The 21,506-nt window shown below is 31.5% G+C and overlaps 3 protein-coding genes across 4 annotated transcripts; 1 reads left to right on the forward strand and 2 right to left on the reverse strand.

Annotated features, from left to right (window-relative positions):
* Nucleotides 4,981-10,326, reverse strand: LOC109357008. The gene is made up of 7 exons (XM_019600682.1): nt 9,925-10,326; nt 8,337-8,522; nt 7,744-7,925; nt 7,037-7,182; nt 6,642-6,918; nt 6,248-6,556; nt 4,981-5,390 (listed from the first exon to the last, which is right to left on the reverse strand). The coding sequence occupies exons 1-7, from the start codon at nt 10,292-10,294 to the stop codon at nt 5,142-5,144; spliced, it is 1,719 nt and encodes a 572-aa protein (XP_019456227.1). The 5' UTR covers nt 10,295-10,326; the 3' UTR covers nt 4,981-5,141.
* Nucleotides 13,953-14,867, forward strand: LOC109356386 (exonuclease 3'-5' domain-containing protein 2-like). Its single transcript, XM_019599713.1, has one exon. It carries the CDS (start codon nt 14,039-14,041, stop codon nt 14,723-14,725), a length of 687 nt encoding a protein of 228 aa, XP_019455258.1. The 5' UTR covers nt 13,953-14,038; the 3' UTR covers nt 14,726-14,867.
* LOC109355774 (chromatin remodeling protein EBS-like) lies at nt 18,065-21,506 on the reverse strand. Of its 2 annotated transcripts, none has more exons than XM_019598985.1 (5): nt 21,229-21,506; nt 20,605-20,947; nt 20,272-20,340; nt 19,396-19,534; nt 18,065-18,281 (listed from the first exon to the last, which is right to left on the reverse strand). In XM_019598985.1, exons 1-5 carry the CDS (start codon nt 21,299-21,301, stop codon nt 18,249-18,251), a joined length of 657 nt encoding a protein of 218 aa, XP_019454530.1. In that variant the 5' UTR covers nt 21,302-21,506; the 3' UTR covers nt 18,065-18,248. The 2 variants fall into 2 exon arrangements, with proteins under 2 accessions (XP_019454530.1, XP_019454529.1); XM_019598984.1 differs by having other exon boundaries at nt 18,065-18,287.

A 21,506-nucleotide genomic window follows, 5' to 3' on the forward strand; every position in this document is an offset into this window, starting at 1 on the left:
CTGAATAGTATATTCAAACATTTTATTAGCTCATTTGTTACAAAGTAGAAGACTGCATAGAAGATCATAGATTCCATGAAGTGTTTATCATGTAAAAAGTAAAATGAACAGAGCAGTCAAATTTCCTACAAAGGCAAAAGCAAAGAGGATAATAATTTCTTATTGTTCTAGCATTAAGTAATATTCTTCATATCAAAGTAATGGAACCAATAAGCATAAGAATCATAGAAGATGTGAAACATGATTGCTAAATCATGCTCCATTACTCTTCAATGATAATGTAAAATGAGATGAAAAAAAACAGAACAAACCTATCATACCATCATATAATTCTTGCATAACAGAGGATGAGTTTAACGCAACAACCTTGATTATGAGGTCACAGGTTCAAATCCCGGAAATAGTCTCTCTGCTTGCAGGATAAGGCTGTGCACATTTACTCCCCCAGACCCCACTAAGTAAAAACCTCATATAATGATGAGCTGCCTATTTCTAAGGAAGAACACATCCAAATAAAGCCTAAAACTAGCTTATACAAGTAAGAAAGTGGGTCCTATGCTTCCTTTATAACATAAAAAAGCTTATAGCCCAAATTAACTATGCACACAAATCATCATTCATTTTAAGTGGAAGTAAGAGGCACAACAAAATCATTGAATACCAAGGCAATAGTGCATGCAAATCCAAGGAGCATAAAATTTTCAAATGTAATACCCTCATAGAATCATAGAAGACCATGCAAAATAATGAAAATGGGAAGGGACACATACCAGAACCAGACACAGAAAAAACACAGGCAGAGGAATTTGCTTGGAGAGAATAATAAAAATGAGAGAGTAGTAGTGGAAAGATGTGTACATTGTAAGAGAAAGCATAAAAAGGGAGAAAAAGAGAAGTGTGTAATGGTGGAGTGACAACCCAACCACACTGAAGTAGATGTTTGAACTATTGGAAAATTATAGTATAGAGAATGGTGAGGAAAGGTAGTAGTGATAGTCATATTTCTTTATTTTTTTTGTTTTGAAAGGTCTCATTTCACGTCCCAAACTAATTAAAATGTAATTTTTTATTATTTTTTATTTTTAGAATTTTTTTTATTCATGGGACAGACGTGATAGTCTTGAAACGTGAAATGAGAAATAGTTGAGAACAGTTCATCTTATATTTAGGGGTGATTCTGACAAAGAAATATCACATCACAATTACAATTATGCCAGCATCAAATATATTTTTCCACAATTTTCCACCATTATAATAAAAAACGTAATGTAACCCCAAATGTGATAGTGATTGTAATTTAAAAACACTGATTATAGTTAAGATCATTAAGTAAATACAACTAACCAAGGTACAATACTAACTTATTAAAAAAAGATAGAACTAATTTTGTATTTTTAGTAATACAATAAGGTTAGATCCGATGTTTGATGATTTGGTGGACAATTGAATAATCTAAAGGGTAGCTTTATTTTAAATTTAAGGAGGTGGTATTTTTATAATGCTAGAAATAAGAAGATATTTTTATTTGAAGTTTGTTATTAAAGATAAGAATCAAGCATTTTTTTTTTATCGACTAAGAATCAAGCATCTACTTAGTTCTTTTATCATTATTATTCTTTATTTATAGTAAAACATATTGTTGGAAAGCTAAATTGATCCTGAAGAAGGACATAATAAATCAAGGTTGGGAAATGATCAAATCAACCCCCCATAGGAGATTTCATTGCATACCTAGTTAGCTCACTATGCCCATTATATAGTTGAACAAGATACTGATATAGTAATATAAAATTTTATTGGATCCTCAGGTAGACTAAAGGATTAAATGTTTAATTTTTGCGAGCAATACTTATTGGGAGATACATCCACACATCTAGAAATGATTAGTTCATTACCCAAATGGTGAAAGGATGTTATTAATTATACAAAAAATCACCAATATACATAATTTTAATGATTTTGGTAATGGTTTCGGAAACTTTAAAAACCTTCACATTTTAGATAATTATATATTTGCGAGTATTTATGGTTGAAGCGACCCCAACTAGGATTTTGACGACTTCCAACACTTTGAGATATGATCTATTTTTTATTTAAATTAAGGACTATTCCTCTTCAAATTGATGTGAAGGTTGTTATGCCTGAATATTAGCCATAAGTGGGTAATGTTGATATAGCTTTCCTAATCACTTTGACATAGAGATAAAAGCATATTATGAAGGTACTATATGTATACGTGTATATTCAATTACATTGACCTCTCACCCCTCAACTTGTTTTAGACACAACTTTCACTATCTTCCTTTTATGCATGGGATCTAAAGTTTTCTTAAATTCAGAAACTAAGACAATTGATTGGTTACCCTATAAATAAAGCATAGTTAAGGGCAATCAATGACCTCATTAGTAACCAATTCATGTTTATTTTTTAGGTTTTGCTCACCATTTATGTGGGATTCAATCCATGGCCATGTACTTTTTTTATGTGCTTCAGCTGATGATTATTGATTAATTCCCAGTGGTAGAGAAAATATTGAAAATAGATATATTCCTAGTCACTTTTACCTTTATAAGTGAAGGATTATTTCCTAACTTTTTTATATATATATATATGATACAAATCAGATCCTGATATCAACTTTAAGAAACTCAACTATTTATTGATTGCATTGGTCGGGTTAGTTTATATATACATGATTTTTCAAATTTGCATCATGTATATATGATTTACAATATATATATATATACGTATATTATTTTATATGTCAAATTACATTTTTATAATAATAAGTAATACTGTGAAGACTTTATTTAAAATGTGCGTGTGTCATATTTAATCGAGTTTAGGTTTGAATTTGGATTTATGGTCGGATTCGAATTCAAAAATGATTCGATCAACATTTGGGATCAAGTAAGGGACAAACCTTACTCGACCCAACCTATACTCACCCCTACCTACATGTTGCATTAGACTTTACCATGACTTGTGAGCATTGTTATAAAAATTATTTCATGTCGGTTGGTTCAAGTGACAAACTGGTGAATTGATCTCAATATCAGTATGATACAACAATTATATTGACATGAAATCATACCGGTCAAAAACTGACCAAAATCGATCAAATTTAATCATACCAACCAGTTTTCAATTGAACCGTGTTTCATTTAAAATTATTTTTTAAATGAAAATGTCTTATTTTAACAAAATGTTGGTATGAGGATCAAACACACAACTAGTGCATTTTTATACTTTTAAAACATAGTCTATCATCAAGTGATACATTTTTTGTTTTAACAAATTGTATAAATATTGTTATTGTCTTTTTTATTGATTTCTCAACATTAATGATAATATAAAATATATGTATATCTAACTTCATCGGTATACAGTTTAACTAATGAAGCACCGGTTGAACCACTGTACCACTATATTAATACTCTAACTGGTTCGATAACGAGGATAATATTAATAACATTGTTTGTGACTGGTAAGAGTATACTTTATCTACTTCTAAATTTTTTAATTTTACTTTTAATTGAAATAATTTTTAATATATCATATCTTGAATAATAATTATAATTATTTGTATATTTTTTATTAATTTAAAACAATTAATTATCTTTTACCCAACCTCCTTAAAATTTGTGAAATTAGATAAATTTATCCTTAAACAAAGAATATAAATTAGTGGGTATGAATATGATAAAGGTATCTTAGTTGAAAGGTATCTTAGTTGAAAGGTATCATCAATCGCACCTAGGGATTCTTTTAATTAAAAATATCTTTAAAATATTCATTTCAAACATACATTTTGTTCTTTCTAGATCCATCCCTGTAAATTGTAATCACTGTTTATAGAAACACTAAACAAATAAAAAACAAACATTTTTGTACTGGTTTTAGGAATAGTCATGCTTTTTATAGAAGACTTACAACTAATTTGTTGGTGGACTTTATAGTAAGGAATGGTGCTCTTTCAAACTCCAATCTCAAAATTTGAGCGATGGTTCCGATAGATGCATTTGATTTCTTTGTTTTGGATGTCTTAGCTTAGTTTTTGTTGTTTTTTTCAGATGTATATAAAAAAACTATCGTAACATTTTATGCGTTACCTCTCAAATTTGTGAATTCAGATGGCAGCAACCACATTGAAAGTGTTTTCATTTTATTATAAGTATAATGGTGACTGTGTTTTCATTTTATTTTCAGCTATACTGATTCACATTTGATAAATTAATGAAATTTTAATTTCATCCATTGTTTATGGCTGTTGAAATTTGTCATGTGTTCAGTTTTTTACTTCATTCAAGGTCCTCAAGTGTAAAAAAATTGTAGGGGAATCTATTATTATTATAATTAGAGTAAAGACCTAGTAGTCTAAAAAATTTATATGTACCAATTTGCTTCCTACAAAAATAAAAACCTAAAATGATCTTAAAAAATATCAAACCTGAGTTGTATTAGTATTTTTTTTGTATTTTATGACACCTGACATATATTATATTGACTCACATTCACAATACTAATTTGAATGTTTAATTTTATAAAAATCAAATTTATTTATGTGAAAATTTTTAAGAATCAAACTGGATATTTACTATTATTATTATTAATACAAGAACGATATATAGTGTGTCACCATATAAAAACTACCTACTATTATTATTATTAATATAAGAACAATATATAGTGTATTACCATATAAAAACTATGCACTATTATTGAATTTTTGACCTTTTGGTCATCCTAAATATATAGTGAGGTTTTACACTGCTAAACCAATATTTTTTTTGGTTAGTCCATGACCAATTTGAACCAAAGCTAAACTCACCTATCAAAATCTCCGTTCTAATCAGCATTTGCCAACTACTAACATTGCAACATAATCTATAAAGTAATTTGTTTATTTATAATAGCTTACATTGTAGGCAAATTGAGTCAACTATACCTACTCAACCATTATAAAATCAATAATGGAATGCATTAAAAAGGCACAGTTAAAATCCCAAATTCTCAATTTGATGTCAATCCCAACTAGTAATCAACAACACCATACAATCTCTAGAAAACAACTTACAATAAACATACAGACCAATAGTAAGAGCCATACAAGGTAACATAGAAAACATTATCATATGGTCTATGACCAACCTAATACATAATCAAGAACATACACTAATGCCAATGAGAAGGGATAAAGGAGGATGGCTAGTATAGATGTCCATAGAGGGAAGGTGGTTCTGAAACTGGCAAAGGCGCCCATGACGATGCAGACGACGAGAATAACTAACACTTCCGAGGAGAAGTCCCATGTCAATCCTCTCGCGTAAACCAGGGCCAAGAAGACTGATAGGCAAAGCACATTGTTCATTGTCACTGCCCCATATATCTGCAAAAAGTTACAAATAAAATTGATTTCAAATGCCTTATTTGTTACATATAAGTATAAGAGAGTCATGATAACTGGCATGGTTTATATAATATAGCTGATAAACGGGTGGCATGGTGTACGAGGCTTCCACCTAGTGAAGTATGGAAAGGATAGATGTACGCAGTCTTACCCTCGCACTAACCTCCAAGAAATCCAAAGACTGCTAGTTGCCACTTAGGACACAAGAACTACAGTGACAATCATCACAATTGCTGTAATCATATTATCATACTATAAATTCATAGAGAAATACTTATCCCAGAGCATGCAGCCCCAAGGTAAGAAATATATAATTTAGCAACCATGAACAAACACTACAATAACGATGATGCCCACAACCAAAACTACCATTATCGTAACCGATCTAGCTGTAGCCACATTAAACATCCAGAAGACCAATTGAGAGCCATGATAATCATTGCTAAAACAGACAAATTCGAGGCACAAACAGGAACGTGCTATTGCAGATACATTACCCAAAAAGTTGTTATTTAACACGATTTTCAACTTTTTATTCCTATTTCAGCTCTCCATTGCCCCCTAATAATATATGTGTATGTGTGTGTTTAGCAGAACATGATAGGGATCCATCCGGCATAAAAGTTATCAGAAGAACCTAATCGAAAAACCAGAACATAAAAACTTACTTAGAATTCTAACTGAAACACTAACTAATGTAACTATCATTCTGAGCAAGTCTTAGTAAGTAAGTCTAATTTTTTTGAGTGAAAGATATGATTCCGAATGTTTTATATTAAATTCATGAATACATACCGATGCCTAAAAGAAACATGGCATGAAGCAAGAAAACAAACCTCGGAGAATGTTAGTGAGGCAGTCTGCCTCTTATCACGACTAGCAAAAATTATTGCTGACACCGCTTCACTTGAATTGGTGGCCAAAGGCAGAGCAATGAAGGAAATGAAAAAAGCAGGAATACTTGTAGCATTAGAAAAGTTATGAACTGCATCAACCAAAGGATCAGCAAATGCAGCAGCAATAAGAGATCCCAGCAGCAGCAGCAGCACTGCTTTGACGGTAGTCCATCCAGCATTTCCAACACCTTCAATGACTTCATCACTCTCACCCCCCACATCGAGAAGATCATGCTCCCTCTTTGTTTCCTATGCACAAAATCCAAGTCAGTCATGAGCTCCAAAAAGAAAAAAAACTAATTTCCTTCATGAATTACACCATCTTACAACTTACGTCATGAAAATCGCTTAAAAACTTCATTGTGTGTGCACCACTATCACCAGATGTAACTCGAGAACCCTTAGCCTTTTGAAGCCATTTACAAGTGCCACTAACAAATTCCCTTTTATCAACACGATTATTATGAGAAGCATCGAAGTCCTCCATTATCTTTATCACAGCATCTTCATGATCCAGGTCAATCTCCTCAAATTGAATTCCAACAACCAGTGCATTCAATTCACCATGAGAAAGTTCACCATCGTTATTCTCATCAATTGTATCAAACAACCTGTATATTCCATTGAGAAGGCACAGGCAACGAAACGGATGAAGATATGAATATACCATAACAAATGCTTTATAAGTAACATGTCTTAAGTCAAAGCAGAAAGGAGAGATAACTTCACTTTTCTATAATTTTTACGTCGGGTTCACCATTCTCTGTCAGCAGCCTTCCCAATGCACGTTTCTTCAAATGTCTCAAAAGTCCTAAGATAACATGCTTGTGTTTAACATATGAAAGTTTTCTCCTCTGTATCCAGGGCTGGAAAATCTGCACCATTTTTTCTCTCTCAATTTTTATAAGAATGAAAAACACCGACAAGATGTTCAAATAATAGAGAATAAACATTTGTCCAAATAAGGCTACTGAAAGGTCTAACCATAACATCCATAGAATGTATCATCAGAGTTAGGCACAACAATGCTGATCGATATCAATTAATTCTTACTTTCATTATATCATGAAATAAAATCAAAGAAACCTAATTACAACAAAAGCCAGAAGTACAATATCCATTTCTTCATTGGTTTGTGTGAGTAATACAGCTACGGTAAATTCTAAATATGACATCCATGGAATGTATCATTAGAGTTAAACACAACAATAGCCATAACTTCCATGGAATATATCATCAGAGTTGAACACAACAATGCTGGTCAATATCAATTAATTCTTAGTTTCATAATATCATGAAATAAAATAATAAAAAACCTAGTTACAACAAAATCTAGAAGTATAATATCCATTTCTTCATAAAAGTGTTTGGATGAAGAAAGAGGTACTTATTGCAATGCAGATAGAAAAAAATTACACCATCAAAAAGAAATTTACCTGGTACAAGCAATAAGTAATCAATAAACAGATGGAGACAACAAGAGCAATCAAAACAGCCAAGTGCCTCCCCGAAGTTGAATTGAGCATTTGTGGTAACTGAACAATCAAAAACGGGAGGACAGATAAAACCATAATCCTAGCAGCATAACTTGTCCAAATATCAGTACTAACACCAGAACCTGCAAAATTGAGATTTTAGTGGAGTAAGGATCCAAGATACATTCAAGACTGGTCAAAATTACAGCACATCTGATGCACAGGTACAGCATCATGGTTTCGAGGGGGGAAAAGACAAAAAATGGTGAATTATAATACAGTTTAAACTATCAACCAGCAACTCTCTTAGAAAGTTCGAAAATAATTTATCTAGAACCAAGACAACAGTCGTCAACTAGTTTCAGCACAAGTAGAGTAGTACATAATAAAACATGAACTCTTAGTTCGAAAAAAATCCGTAAGAAAGTTGATGGCTTGGATGACCACAAAGGGGAGGAAACACATTCTTAATACATTGGGCAAGGATAAGTTTACTGGCTAATTCTCGACAAAATTAAAATTAGAATCATGCAAAACAATACAAAATGACATACCAGTTAAATGAAATCCCCGAGTATCTCGTGTATCTATCGCAATTGAACCCTCGAGGTCACACTTGCCAACAATTACACAGGTCCCCCATATTATAGTCAGAAGCAGAACTGTTGACCCAGCTAGCAGTCCCATTCCAACAGAGACCTGACTTTGAGCAGTTTCATTACTACCTGAAAGCCCAGATACTAGAAAAACATAGAAAGAAAGATTAGCAACCCAGTAAAACAAAAGGTAAATAGCAATACTACACTAGCATAAGTCCTAATCTATGAGAAATGCAAAGAAATTCTGTTGAAAAAAAATACAAAACAAATATGATGCTCACAGCCTCAGAAGATTAGGGAGCAGAGAAATTTCGATTACAAAGTGAGATCAAGAAATAGTTCAATGCACAAGACTCTCATCTAGTATGTTCACTCTGCAAGCAATGAGACATTTTCCATGATTTGAACTCATGACCTTTTTATCACTAAACACACCTTAAGTCTCATACTTCTAACAACAAACCTTAACACAAATTTCCTTCTTATTTCGGGATTGTTGTGCAAATGACTTGTATTCTAGTCGATCGTATATTTTCTCAAGAAAACAAACGACAATAGAAGTTAGGAGTTTGGACTGATATAAAAGAGTCAAGCTTATCTCACTTAACGCTATCAGGGACATAGCAAAAATTAGCCAAAACTCTAGTGGAATACAAGTCAAGCTTATCTCACTTAACAAATTTCTGGTGTTATTATCTCTTCTACAAGGATAGAAGTACACAGTTAAGGCAGGCCCTTGTGCATGTGCAGCAAGGGCACTGCACATGACCCATACTTAATGGGGCCCAATTTTTTTATTTATACAAATAATTTCTATTTTCACAATTTTTATTTTTATATAAAGAAATCTAACTCCTTCGAAACGAAACAAGATCCTCTTTATTACTCGAGAAAAAAGTTTTTTTTATTTTCAGTGGCAAAACTGTGATTTCGTTGTATATGAAAGGGAATAAATGTCATATCATATTGTTTTTTCTTTTATTTTTTCAACTACTTGCATCTCCATTACGGGATACAATCCCAACTCCTTGGGAACACATCTAATTTATTACTTATTACATTATTTTCAACACCCATATTTTTATTTTATGATATTAAATTTGAATTTTTTATTTTAGAGAATTAGAATGTTTTTTATTGTCATGTTATCATTTTTATATTTATTATAATAATATTCAACTTAAAGTGTGATATATTAATTATAGTTATGTTGAATTATATGGTTTTACTTCAAAAATAAAAAATATTAAAGGTAGAATAGGAAAATAAAATCATAATAATAGTTATTTCAAGTTTTCACACTATAAATATTTTGTTGATTGTTGTTTTATATTATCATAACTAAGCTTAGAGTTAAATTGAAGGGTCGTCCCAATGGATCAGGTATGACACTCCATTAAAAACATAACAAAAAATAAAATAAAAATATTTAATCAGTTTCCAAGATTTAAACTTCTGAAATACCGAAACAACCTTGCTATCACGCCGAGACTATTCAATATAAGATCGAGACAAGTTAACAAAAAAAAAAGAATAAAATTACCAAGAATCAGCATAGCATCAGGAAGAGCACCGAGAATTGGAAGAAACAAACCACCAACGATGCCAGGTCCCAAGATCTCAAGCAAAAGCTCACTTCCACCAGACAAGTAAGTAGCAGCAGTATACATAAGAAATCCGTACACAATTATGAGGAACATGTTTCCAAATACGGTGGTGGTGCACGGTAAGAATCCATAGGTCTGCTCACACGTGGAAGATGGTTCCACTGTGTCTGATGGGAGTTTCAGAAATGGGTCGTTGGAGAAGGTGGAAGTGTTGTGGACCCCATCCGAGAGTAGATCGCCAGAATGGACGTGACCGCAGAGGATTAGGAGGGAGAGGAAGAGGAAGAGACTGTAGTGAGAAGGCATGGTGTGAGAGTGGTGTGTGTTTTTTAGGATGAAAAGTATAATAAAGAGTGGGATTTGAATTGTGGAATGGGGTGTGGGGTAAAAGGAAAGGTGTTAATGAATACTTTAATCCAAAATAATATATCATTCTACTAATCTTCCTACCTACAAAAAATATATATAATATAAGTTATAAGGTGATATTTTATTTATTAGTAATTGATTTGCAAATGACATATATCATTTTCTCGTATGTAAGAGGGTGAGTATGAAAATATAGCATTATTATACTTTAATATAATTAGTGACATCTCATTTATCTAACACACTATACATTATTCTTATTACTATGATTAAATATGAAAAGTGCATGAATGCTATAATGACAGTATAAAAATTATTACATTATCAATACCAATGTTACGAGAACTAGGCCAGATCGAACGGTCCGACAGTCCAATTGTTGACCAGACTTGAAAATGATTCAGATTTGTAGTCTTAACTGAATGAAGGGTTATACTACTTTGAACTAAAGAAATTTCGATTCGATCGTGTTAAACGCAGTTAAACCATTATAATCTGGAAAGTAAACCAAACATAATATTAAAAAAAGAATATTTTATAATATTATATTTTACTTCAACCCAAAAAAAGATAGAGAAACTTTACTTTAATATAATTATACAAAATTATTAATTATATAGAATTTCTTATATATTATATGTAATTATTAATTATATATAAATCATTTGGTCCACATTTTAAATATAATATGATATCTCTCGTGTTTGATTTTCATGTCCATATTAAGTTTCACAAGATTGACCAATACATTTAGTTTTGTTAATGTTATTCATTTATTGGAGTAGTCAACAATGTTGAGTGCAACATTTTGTACTTATCCTCATATATTAATAATGGAAAATGATCCTCCATAACATTTTTTATTTTGATTTTCTTAATTTTAGTTCCTATTGATCAATAAAAGTTTGGATTTTAGTTTTTAAAGCTTTCATATTCATATAAGAATTGGTTCTTATTTCTTACACATGGAGAAGAGATACTAAATTGGCATATTCCCTTTTTTTTGGTTTTCTTACTTTGTACATATATAATGTGCCATTTTGGTGTCGATAGATACCAAAAGAAGATATCTCTGTACATATCAAAAGTATAATGGATGTTAGAAATATACTTTTTGAACTTTTTCTATTCTAAGAAGACTTCCTTTTTTTATAAAAAAAATTAATGAGTTTGTATTTAAAATATAAAAAAATAAAATGCACATATATTTTAATACTTTATATTTCAGATTTTTATACTTTTTAAATAAATGATAATTACGTATTTATTTAATTGCTCATTTTTACAGAGAAACTCGCTTAAAAAACCGTTTCCTTTTTATTATCAAGGAACTTAATGTATATATTGGTAAAGTAGTCTCATAGCAAATCTTATATAAAGATTACAAAATAATAGATAAGGTGCCAGCTGCCAAGGATGTTAAAATAAGTACATTACTACTTCATTTTTCATTACTTTGGAACACTAGCATTACATATACAGATATACTATTACTTATAGATTGAAGCATGAGTGTAATGTCTATGTATTAATAATGTAAAAATTTATATATAATTAATATTTCATTTATATTATTTTTATTTAAGAGTTAATAATGATTAAAAATAAATAATAAATGATACAACGATAATATTAAAAACTATTATATTATCCATGCACATAGTGTTTTTTCTCTAGATGTAAATATTATGACAAATAAACTATTTGGGCCAGTAAGGGGTATAATGCCATGTATTGTTAATATAAATATTCATATATATAATCAGTATATTATTAATTATTTATTTGTATTATATATATATATTTAAAAATTAATATTATTAAATATGAATAGTGATGAGCCTGTCAAAACAATTTTTACACTACATACATATTTTTTCTATCATTTGTTACTCTTCTCGCAATGTGAATTAGGAATAAACTAACCAGGAACGGATTTGCAGATTCAGATGTATATGGGTAATGAAGTCTCCATTGTTAATAATTACTAGCAATATGAAGGAATAAGATACATGATTGATTCTCTTGGTATCTTGGGGAATTTGGAGTCTATGGGTATGGCTAGTTTTAGAGAGAAATAATAAAAGAAAGATCATGAGAACTCTTAAGTTGGAAGAAGGATCGAAAGGGAAGTTTTGTATTTTGTTTGTAATTTTAAAGATAAAAATGTCATCAAATAAAAGAATATAAGTATTATTATACTCTATTTTCTCTTTGATTTTCTTTAGTATTGGAGAGAATTTTCACTTCTTATGTTTAGGATTGAGAAAAATTGTCATGAGAGTAAACTTGTTTTACTTATATTTTCGTTTTGTCAATCTGACCTTCATTATTAGAGTTTGAGCTTATCTTTTTAGTTTTCTATGTCATAGCACGTGGCATAATATTCATTTTTTTATGATTTTATTTTCATTTTATGGGCTCTACATTAGCCCGCAATAATAGAGAAGAGAAACGTGTGTATTGAAATGTTAAACATGAATATTAACATTAGTTTTTTTCTAAAAAAGTATGTTTTAATGCAAATGCGAATGATTAATAAAACAAAAGATAAAAAATCATGTTCACTACCTTAAGCATAATTTATAGTATAGTATTTATGCATTATTTTATATATATCATTTACCATTCATTAAACACTATTACATTATATAGTGATGTTTAATGATGATTAACAAATTGATGACTATATAAAAACTCATTTAATTGATGCATAATAGATAATACAATGAAAGATAAATAATGTATGACCGTATATAAATCTTTATAGAAAATAAAGTATCTTGATAAGTTATCTCTCCAGCCAATAAAATAAAATTATGATATGTGTTATATTCTAGTTTTTAGAAATGTCTTTAACTTTTTATAGGAAATGATTAAATATGACACATATTATAATTTTATTGGCTACAGAAGATAACTTATCTACTGATATAAAAAAATATTTTATTCTCATCTTTATATTGATAATAGATAAATATTATACCATTAAAAATACATGCTATTGTCTAAAGTTTTTGCTTGCTGATCATGAAAGTTGAAATGGCACATGGATTCAAATTTAGTGTTTTTAATAGTGATTGGTAACTGTCATAATTTTAAAATAAAAAATCTGACAAGTACAATTATTTACTAGATACCAAAGAGATTCTAATTATTTTTGTTTTAAAACTTAATTCCGGAAACTAAATTAAAACATTCAAATTCCAATTCAGTAACAAAATATTGATATAGTAGTATAAAGTTTATTATATAATAACAAAAAATTTAAGGGTTTAATTCATTCTAATAGTATCTTTTGTTAAAAGACAAATACAGAATAAATTAGTTCCGTGCAAAAAAAAAATATCATTAGTAACATAATAATATGTTTCATCATACCAGAAGATAATTTATCTCATCTCATCAATAAAAATATGACATGTATATATTTGTTTAATTTTAAAAATATTTTTATAAAAAATAATAAATATGACACATATCATGATTTTAGTGGCAGGAGAGAACAATTTATGAGATAGTTTATTCACCGTTAGTAATTAGTAAAAATCATTCCAATTCAGTTACCCAACTTCTACAATTTCACCCCAATTCCACTGCTTTCCACCCTTCCCTCTTTTTTCACTTCACACTTTTCAGTTTTCACCCTTCAAAAACAAAATCACTCTCTCCACCGCCACCATGGTAATCACCGCCGCAGACGACGGCGACATACTCAACCGCCACTACGGTAACCCCCTCAACCCTCAAAACCCCACCACCGCCATCAGCATCAGAGAATGTGACGTCATCGTCCATTCTCACACCATCCGCACCGTCGTAACCACTTCCTCTCTCAAACTCGATTCTTGGATCGCCGATACTCTCTCAATCCCCTCCCCCTTCCACTCCATAATCGTCGGCTTCGACGTCGAATGGAACCCTAACACCACCACCGCCGCTCGCAACCCTATCGCCACCATCCAATTCTACACTGACGAACGATGCATGATATTCCAAATCCTCCACGCGCCTTTCATTCCACGCTCGCTGGTCCGCTTTCTCATCAACCCTTACGTCACGTTCGTCGGCATTGGAATCGTGGATGATGTAATCAAGCTTCGAGAAGATTACGGTTTGAACGTGAGTGGCGTTATTGACGTGAGGGAATTCGCTGCTGAGGAGTTGAATGAGAAAGAGTTGAAGAACGCTGGGATCAAAACGATGTCGTTGCGGTTTCTTGGTTTGGAGATTGAGAAACCGAAGAGGGTGAGTCGAAGTAGGTGGGATCGTGTGTGCCTCACTCCAGAACAGGTACAGTATGCTTGTGTTGATGCTTTTATATCGTATGAACTTGGAAATTGTTTGATTGGGCCTGAGTATTTGTAGTGTATTTCTCTTTCACTACATTGTGAATGACAATGTTTGTGTGTGATTGGTGTTCGGAAAATTGCGGAATAATACTGTTACAGAATATGACTGTTGTTATGGAGACTCACCAAACTATAAAATTGTGGTTATGGTTATGATTTTAGAATGCAATTTAAAATTTGTGAATGTAGATATGCTTATTTTGATGTTTGGAAATGGGTGGTTTAGAAAAGAATATGAAAGGAAGAAAAAAAGAAGGAAAGAAAGTTCAAGAAAGGAAAAGAAGTAGAAAGTGAAAAAAAAGTGATAATTTTGTTTGGTTGTGCAAAAGGTGGAAGGAAAACAAAATGTATACTTATGAAGTTACATAAATACCCCATATAAAAAATGTCACATTTAAAACATTATTATTATTACTATTTTGTTTTTAGCATGTTCAAAATGTAGGAGGTGCATATATTATTTGACCAAACTAACTCCAAGAAATATAAATATGAAACAAACATTTTTATAAACAAATCATTATGTAGAAAAAGATCTAAATATATTGATTTGTGTATGATGTGAGTAATAAAAATATCGATTAAAGAAAAATCACTTCAAAAAAGAATAATACAAATATATCACTCAACAAATCATAAGTTTTCCAAAAATAAATAAAAATGAAAATGAGTTAAAAAAACAAATGTATTTTGTTATTGTAATAAAATTAACATTCTTCTGCAAAAAATGACTTTCACATTAGAATAAATAAAAAATAATAAAAAAGATAAAAAATTAAATGAGGTTGCATGAATTAGAACAATTAATAAATGAAATATCTGTTTGGTTTAGAATTAGAAAAGTAAAAGAATGAAATAGATTATAAAAATTATACGTGTCTTTGATTATCTACTAACAAACTTGTTTGACGAGAAAGTGAATTTGAGGAGAGAGAAAATAAATAAGAAAATGAGTTTAAGGAGAGAATAAGAGAAGTGAGAGTTTAGAGATAAAATAAGGGTATTGGGTCATTTCAACAAAAATCTTCTTTTAGTATGGGAAGAAAATATTTTCCTCTCTCATTTGGGAAGAAAATATTTTAGCATGGGGCCCACATATTTTTTCTTTCCCTCCTCTTTTCCCTTGTCAACCAGGGAAATGTCACTTTTCCTTCCTTTTTTCTTTCATCCCTTTTCATTCCTCCTGTTTTCTCTAGAACCAAACATAACCTTAATGTTTGATGGTGTATTAAGTTACTTTTTTTTAATTAGTATGACTGACCTTTTGGTCTTTATTGGGAGAGATCTAACAAAGACTTACACTACTAGAATAGTTGGTCTATTAAGGGAATAAAGATCTCCCGACCCAATTGGTGTCCCAAATTTATGTGCCGAACGAAAATATGTCATTTAATAAATAAAATAATAAAAACATAAATTAATATTTTATATTATTTGGTGTAATTCTATTAGATATGGACATAAAAAGAGTCTTTTTAGACAGATGATCATTCTTCGTATTAAGGTACTTAACAAATCTTCATAATGATGTTTAATTGTATTAATTGGCCAAATTGTCATTTTTTCCATACAATTGGTGTCCTAATTTATATGTCGAACCCATCAAAATGTGTCATTTAATAAATAAATAAAATAAAAAAATAAAATTAATATTTTTATATTATTTGGTGTAATTCTATTGGATATGAACAGAAAGAATCTTTAGGATCATTATTCATATTAAGGTACTTAACAAATCTTTTCTTTAGAATAGTGTTGATCGACCAAATTGTCATTTTTCCCATACATTAAGTTGATACACACCGAAATTCTTTACTATACTAAAAATGCAAAACACTCAATATTTGAGGCATGCTTGTATAGTTTTGCCCTTTAAATTTATGTCAAAGTTCTGCCTATTTTATTCCGATGGTATAGTACTCAATGATGAAAGATAAGCAACCTCAGAAATGGCTTACATCTCTGATTGCTGAAGTTACTTCTCTAGAATTTATAGGGCCGGTGGGATTAGAATAAAGGAGATGAAGAATGGTTAGCATAGCTATTCCTAGCACCACTTACATTATAGTTTTGAACCATGCCAATATTGATTTATCAACAACTGCTTTGTTTTACTTCTCTTCCACCACCATGAAAGAGTGTAAGTAGTGTCATAAGTTGTCATTGCTCACTTTTTTACTCATAAAAAGATGGAGCATGACAATCATAAGTTTGGAAGATTCCACAATGTGAAAAGTTATACGACAAGAAAATGTTTCTACTGAAACTTATCAAACATATATGCTCTTGAGCTGAAATTCAATATTTTTTATTAGAAGAATGGGGGTAGCAAAGATTGAACTCAAAGAACAAGGATGTTCTCCGATACCCAAAGAGGGACATTTTGTTTTTGTTCTTACTTTTTAGGGTAAAAATCTCATCACAGTGTATATAACAGGATACAAATGTTATTACATTTTACATTTTTTAAGGTTCGTTTGCGAGTTGAGTTTTGGAAGAAAATGGAATGCTTCAGAGTCATTTCACTAATGTATTTCATGACCCTCAAACCTCTCATTTCCTTTCCTTCCTCTCCAAAATTTAACTCCCAAACATACCCTTAGTTTCTAATGGTGCTTCCTTCTTCGGTACTCGAAAATATATTGACTCGAAGTCAAACTATTTAGTGAGAGGCTTTGATACACATCATGAAGCAATTGGCACAACTTTCTTGTTGGCTTCCTTGTAATCATGATGCAAGAAAGATATATAGGTTGTTCTTTTCACGTCAATGTATATTGTCCGCGTGCATGCATGCATGTTAATAATAACCGAACCATTCACGAAATACAAACTGATAAAGCATAAATCACAGTTGCATAAAATTTGAAGAAGAAAAAACTAATCTAAGGGTGCATATAATTTTGTATTTACACTTTATTTAAAATTCTAAATTATGAGGTATTCTCCATTTACATAAAGGATGTGAACACCAATGTTCAAGCATTACATTACGTGTTCGTTTACCAGAATAATAAATGTTATTTCTACATTTATCTATCAACGAAGGAATGTGACAAACCACATTATAAATTGAGAAAAAACGACATGAGACATAATCAAATAATAAAAGACATGTATGTGTTTGTATTTATGCATGAATTGCTGAAAACACTGCACTCTAATCAACGTTTTAGTTTGACTGAATTAACAGTGATGATATAAACATATTTCCATGCAGCAGTATTTTTCTCTCCATATCATAATGAGAAATGCAACAGTGGAATAGTATAGCTACTAAAGGATGAGCCAACAAGAACCCAAGTTTTAGAAAAAAGTGATTATTTCTTTTTACTCAAGTGTTCAAGGTTTGATGTTACATCAGGCAAGGGAAACAGATCAATGTTCATACCTCTAACATGAATACATACATACATAGCCTGAGTCAAATACATGAAATGTTTATAGCCGAAGCTGTACAAAACACACACAACAGCTATACCACATAGCCAACTGAATTCAGCAAGAGCCGTGGTTCCGAAGGCAATGTTAATTCTGCATCATGGTCCTCTCTTCCGCCGCTTAGGCTCCGCCTGCAACTTCAAAATCATGACCTTGTTCATAAAAGTTATAATAGAATGTGATAAGTGAAAGAACCTAAGTGAAATGAGATGTTAGCAATGAGACAAACATATGGAATGGGGTTTACAACTTACATGCCATTCACAATATAACTTATACTTTCATTTTAGGTTGATTTGTTTATGTTAATTATTACATATGAGTAATGATATATCGTCCGATACAATAAACTTACAGACCCCCCTTCACCACAAGAAGCCCGAAAAACCCAAAAAAGAACATTGTGTCTACTATTCCCACGATGCACAGCCATGGAGACTTCTATGTGGAGATTTTTCTCAATTATTATGGGAAAGGATTGACTTCTATGTGTCCACTATCTCCACCTAGAAGATGGGAAAGGATTGACCCTAAGGAAATTGCTCTACTGAAATTTAATTGACTTCCCAGTTTTGGTACGGGCATATAAGATTAAACAGCATCAGAATAGAGAACACAGATTAATTTAGTGGATGAACAACTCGAACAAGGTTAACAAGTATGCAAGACATAAGAAATATCAAGGTGAAAATCCATAAGAATAAACATCATTCATATATCTATAGTTCTATACCCCAAACAAATATTTCAGCCATCAATATAATCACATCAAATTAAAAGCAAAAGTAAGTTGACACTGTCAGACAAGAGTACTCAATAAACAAAGGAAGTATCAAAATCAAAAGTATACTTAACACTTTAAGGTGCCTATGTAACTATGTTACAATATCCGCAGTTTACTTTTAACCATCCGAAAAACATACTTCTCAAATGTTTAACAGTCTAACTAACATCTACAACAAGTTCAAGTTAAAAAATGCCAAAATCCTTTCAGATTAAAGAAAACCATTCAGGGAAAAAGAGAGTCAACTAAACTGAGTTTGGTACTGAGACTTAAGAAACACATATGTTAACACAAATTTCAATTTTGAAATATGAAATAGTACACATGCCTGGTAAATTTTCATGTCCTAATTAGAAACACCAAAACTACTGTTTCCTAAAACAACTACAACATTCACTTACAATACAAGACGCAAAAAAGTACATGTAAAATTATTCAGGACTAGATGCAGGAAGTCTCACCTTGTCATCAGATGCTGGTGATACAGGAAATGTAAGTTCGGGTTTCTTCACGTCATCGTCGGATGAACATTCCGAACATACAAAATTGTCTAATTTCTTTGCTTCTTCAATAGTCATGCCCACACAAGCAGGATGGTACCTACAAGAAACCTACAAAGATTGAAATGTGCTTCTTTTATAGAATCTATTGGCACATTAACAGATACAACGCAATAATAGCACGACAACTTTGGTACTCCTAAAATTTAACAATCTTTTATGATGACTGAATGTGTGATGCCAAATACAGTCAGTGTTCAGTGTTGACGAAACCACACAAGGAATAAGCCATTGCACCATTCAACTTATATAAGGAGTAAAAAAAATAAGTTGGAGTCAAGATTTCGAGGCTAAAGTTAATTTCTTTTAGCATGACAAGCTTGCTTGAAACACAAGTCATTTATATTTTCTTTGTTCCTGCATTGATTTTTATTGTTTTTTATCGACTTAACAGGCCGAAAGTCAGGAGTAAGGTGCACACTGCACCATGAGGACATCCATGTTATAACATGAAGGCAAAGGAACTTAATGAGTGTATTAAAACTGTTGGACATTGGAAAACATCTTTCTATGGGATCATTTTTGTTTAGGGTCAAAAACATTTAGGCCGGCTCTGCATGTTCTAGAATATCCAAGCAAACAACACAACTAATATGCTCAAATATGAACGAATAGAATCACACGGACATAATAACAGTAAACAAGGTACAACGGAATACACAGATTTTACCAATCCTTGCACCCCTCACACTGCACCAATATGCTCAAATATGAACGAATAGAATCACACAGACATAATAATAGTAAACAAAGTGCAGCGGAACACACTGATTTTACCAATCCTTGCACCCCTCACACTGCACCATGAGGCTATCCGGGTTATAAGGCATCTCACATTCACAATACCTACAAAACATAACCAAATCAACAATATAAAAAAAACCACCAAAATTTTCAATACTTAAAACACCATCATTCCATCAAGGAAAAGCTTCTCTAAAGTGATATTTTGCATAAAAATAGCAACTAAGTTTCCACCCTCAATTCAATCTCAAATGCATTAAAATCTTAATAAAAAATAATCTAAGGGTGAATAATACATCCTTAATTGCTCACTTACACAAACACTTTAGATGAATTATCTGAAAACCAATAAACCAAAAAACTCACACAGCAACACGGTCCGGAGCGAAAGCACCAGTAGCAGCCTTGTACTCAAACCTACAATAGTAATCCTCGGCGCCTACATTCTCAAGCTTGGTATAGTTCTTAAAGGAGTGTACAACACACTTCCCTTCAATAGTGTGAGCACTCTGAACATCATAATGGTCAGACAAAAAAAGCTCCTTTGCTCCATGGAACTGTCTTCTTCCTCCAATAGACTCTTCCGGCCTATAATACCATCTCACACGCACCTTCACATTGCTCCTACCATCTTGATCAATCTTCTCGACTCGCGCCACATATGGTGGTTTGCTCGTATCTGAAGGACGCATTAAAACACAATCCCCAGCTGCAACAGAAAGAGAAAAAAAGTCACCTTTCAGAAATTCACACAACACCCACATAGTTTCAAACCATTATCTTCGGTTCCTTGCACAAAAGCAACGATTTTGAAGGGGTTAACGAAACTGGTAGGTATTAACATTAAAAGGGTTTCAGCAACTTTCAGAAATACACGCAATACCCACATGATTGTGAACAATGCCGTTTTGTTATCTCTTAAAAAGGAAGGATTTTGAAGTAGTTAACGCAAATGGGTATGTGGAAGAAGAAAAGGGTTTCAATTATTACCTCTTACGATCTTATTTGTGCCTCTGATTGTGTATGAGTCTATGTCTCTTTTTCCTGGTCTTGTTTTTGCCATTAAATACAGTGTTTATGAGTACTATTTTTTTAGGAATGTGGCTGGAAATGTGAGTGGTTGATGCTTCAGTAATGGTGGAAATGGTTGAACTTTTAAGAGACAGAAAAGTTTGATTTTTGGGGGAGAAAAAGAGCTGAGGAACCCTAAGGTTTCCCTAAATTTGAGAGATAATGGGAGTTTGAGGGACACAAGTACTTATTTTCCA

Source organism: Lupinus angustifolius, chromosome LG09, assembly GCF_001865875.1.
Source record: "Lupinus angustifolius cultivar Tanjil chromosome LG09, LupAngTanjil_v1.0, whole genome shotgun sequence".
In the NCBI taxonomy this organism is placed as follows: Eukaryota; Viridiplantae; Streptophyta; class Magnoliopsida; order Fabales; family Fabaceae; genus Lupinus; species Lupinus angustifolius.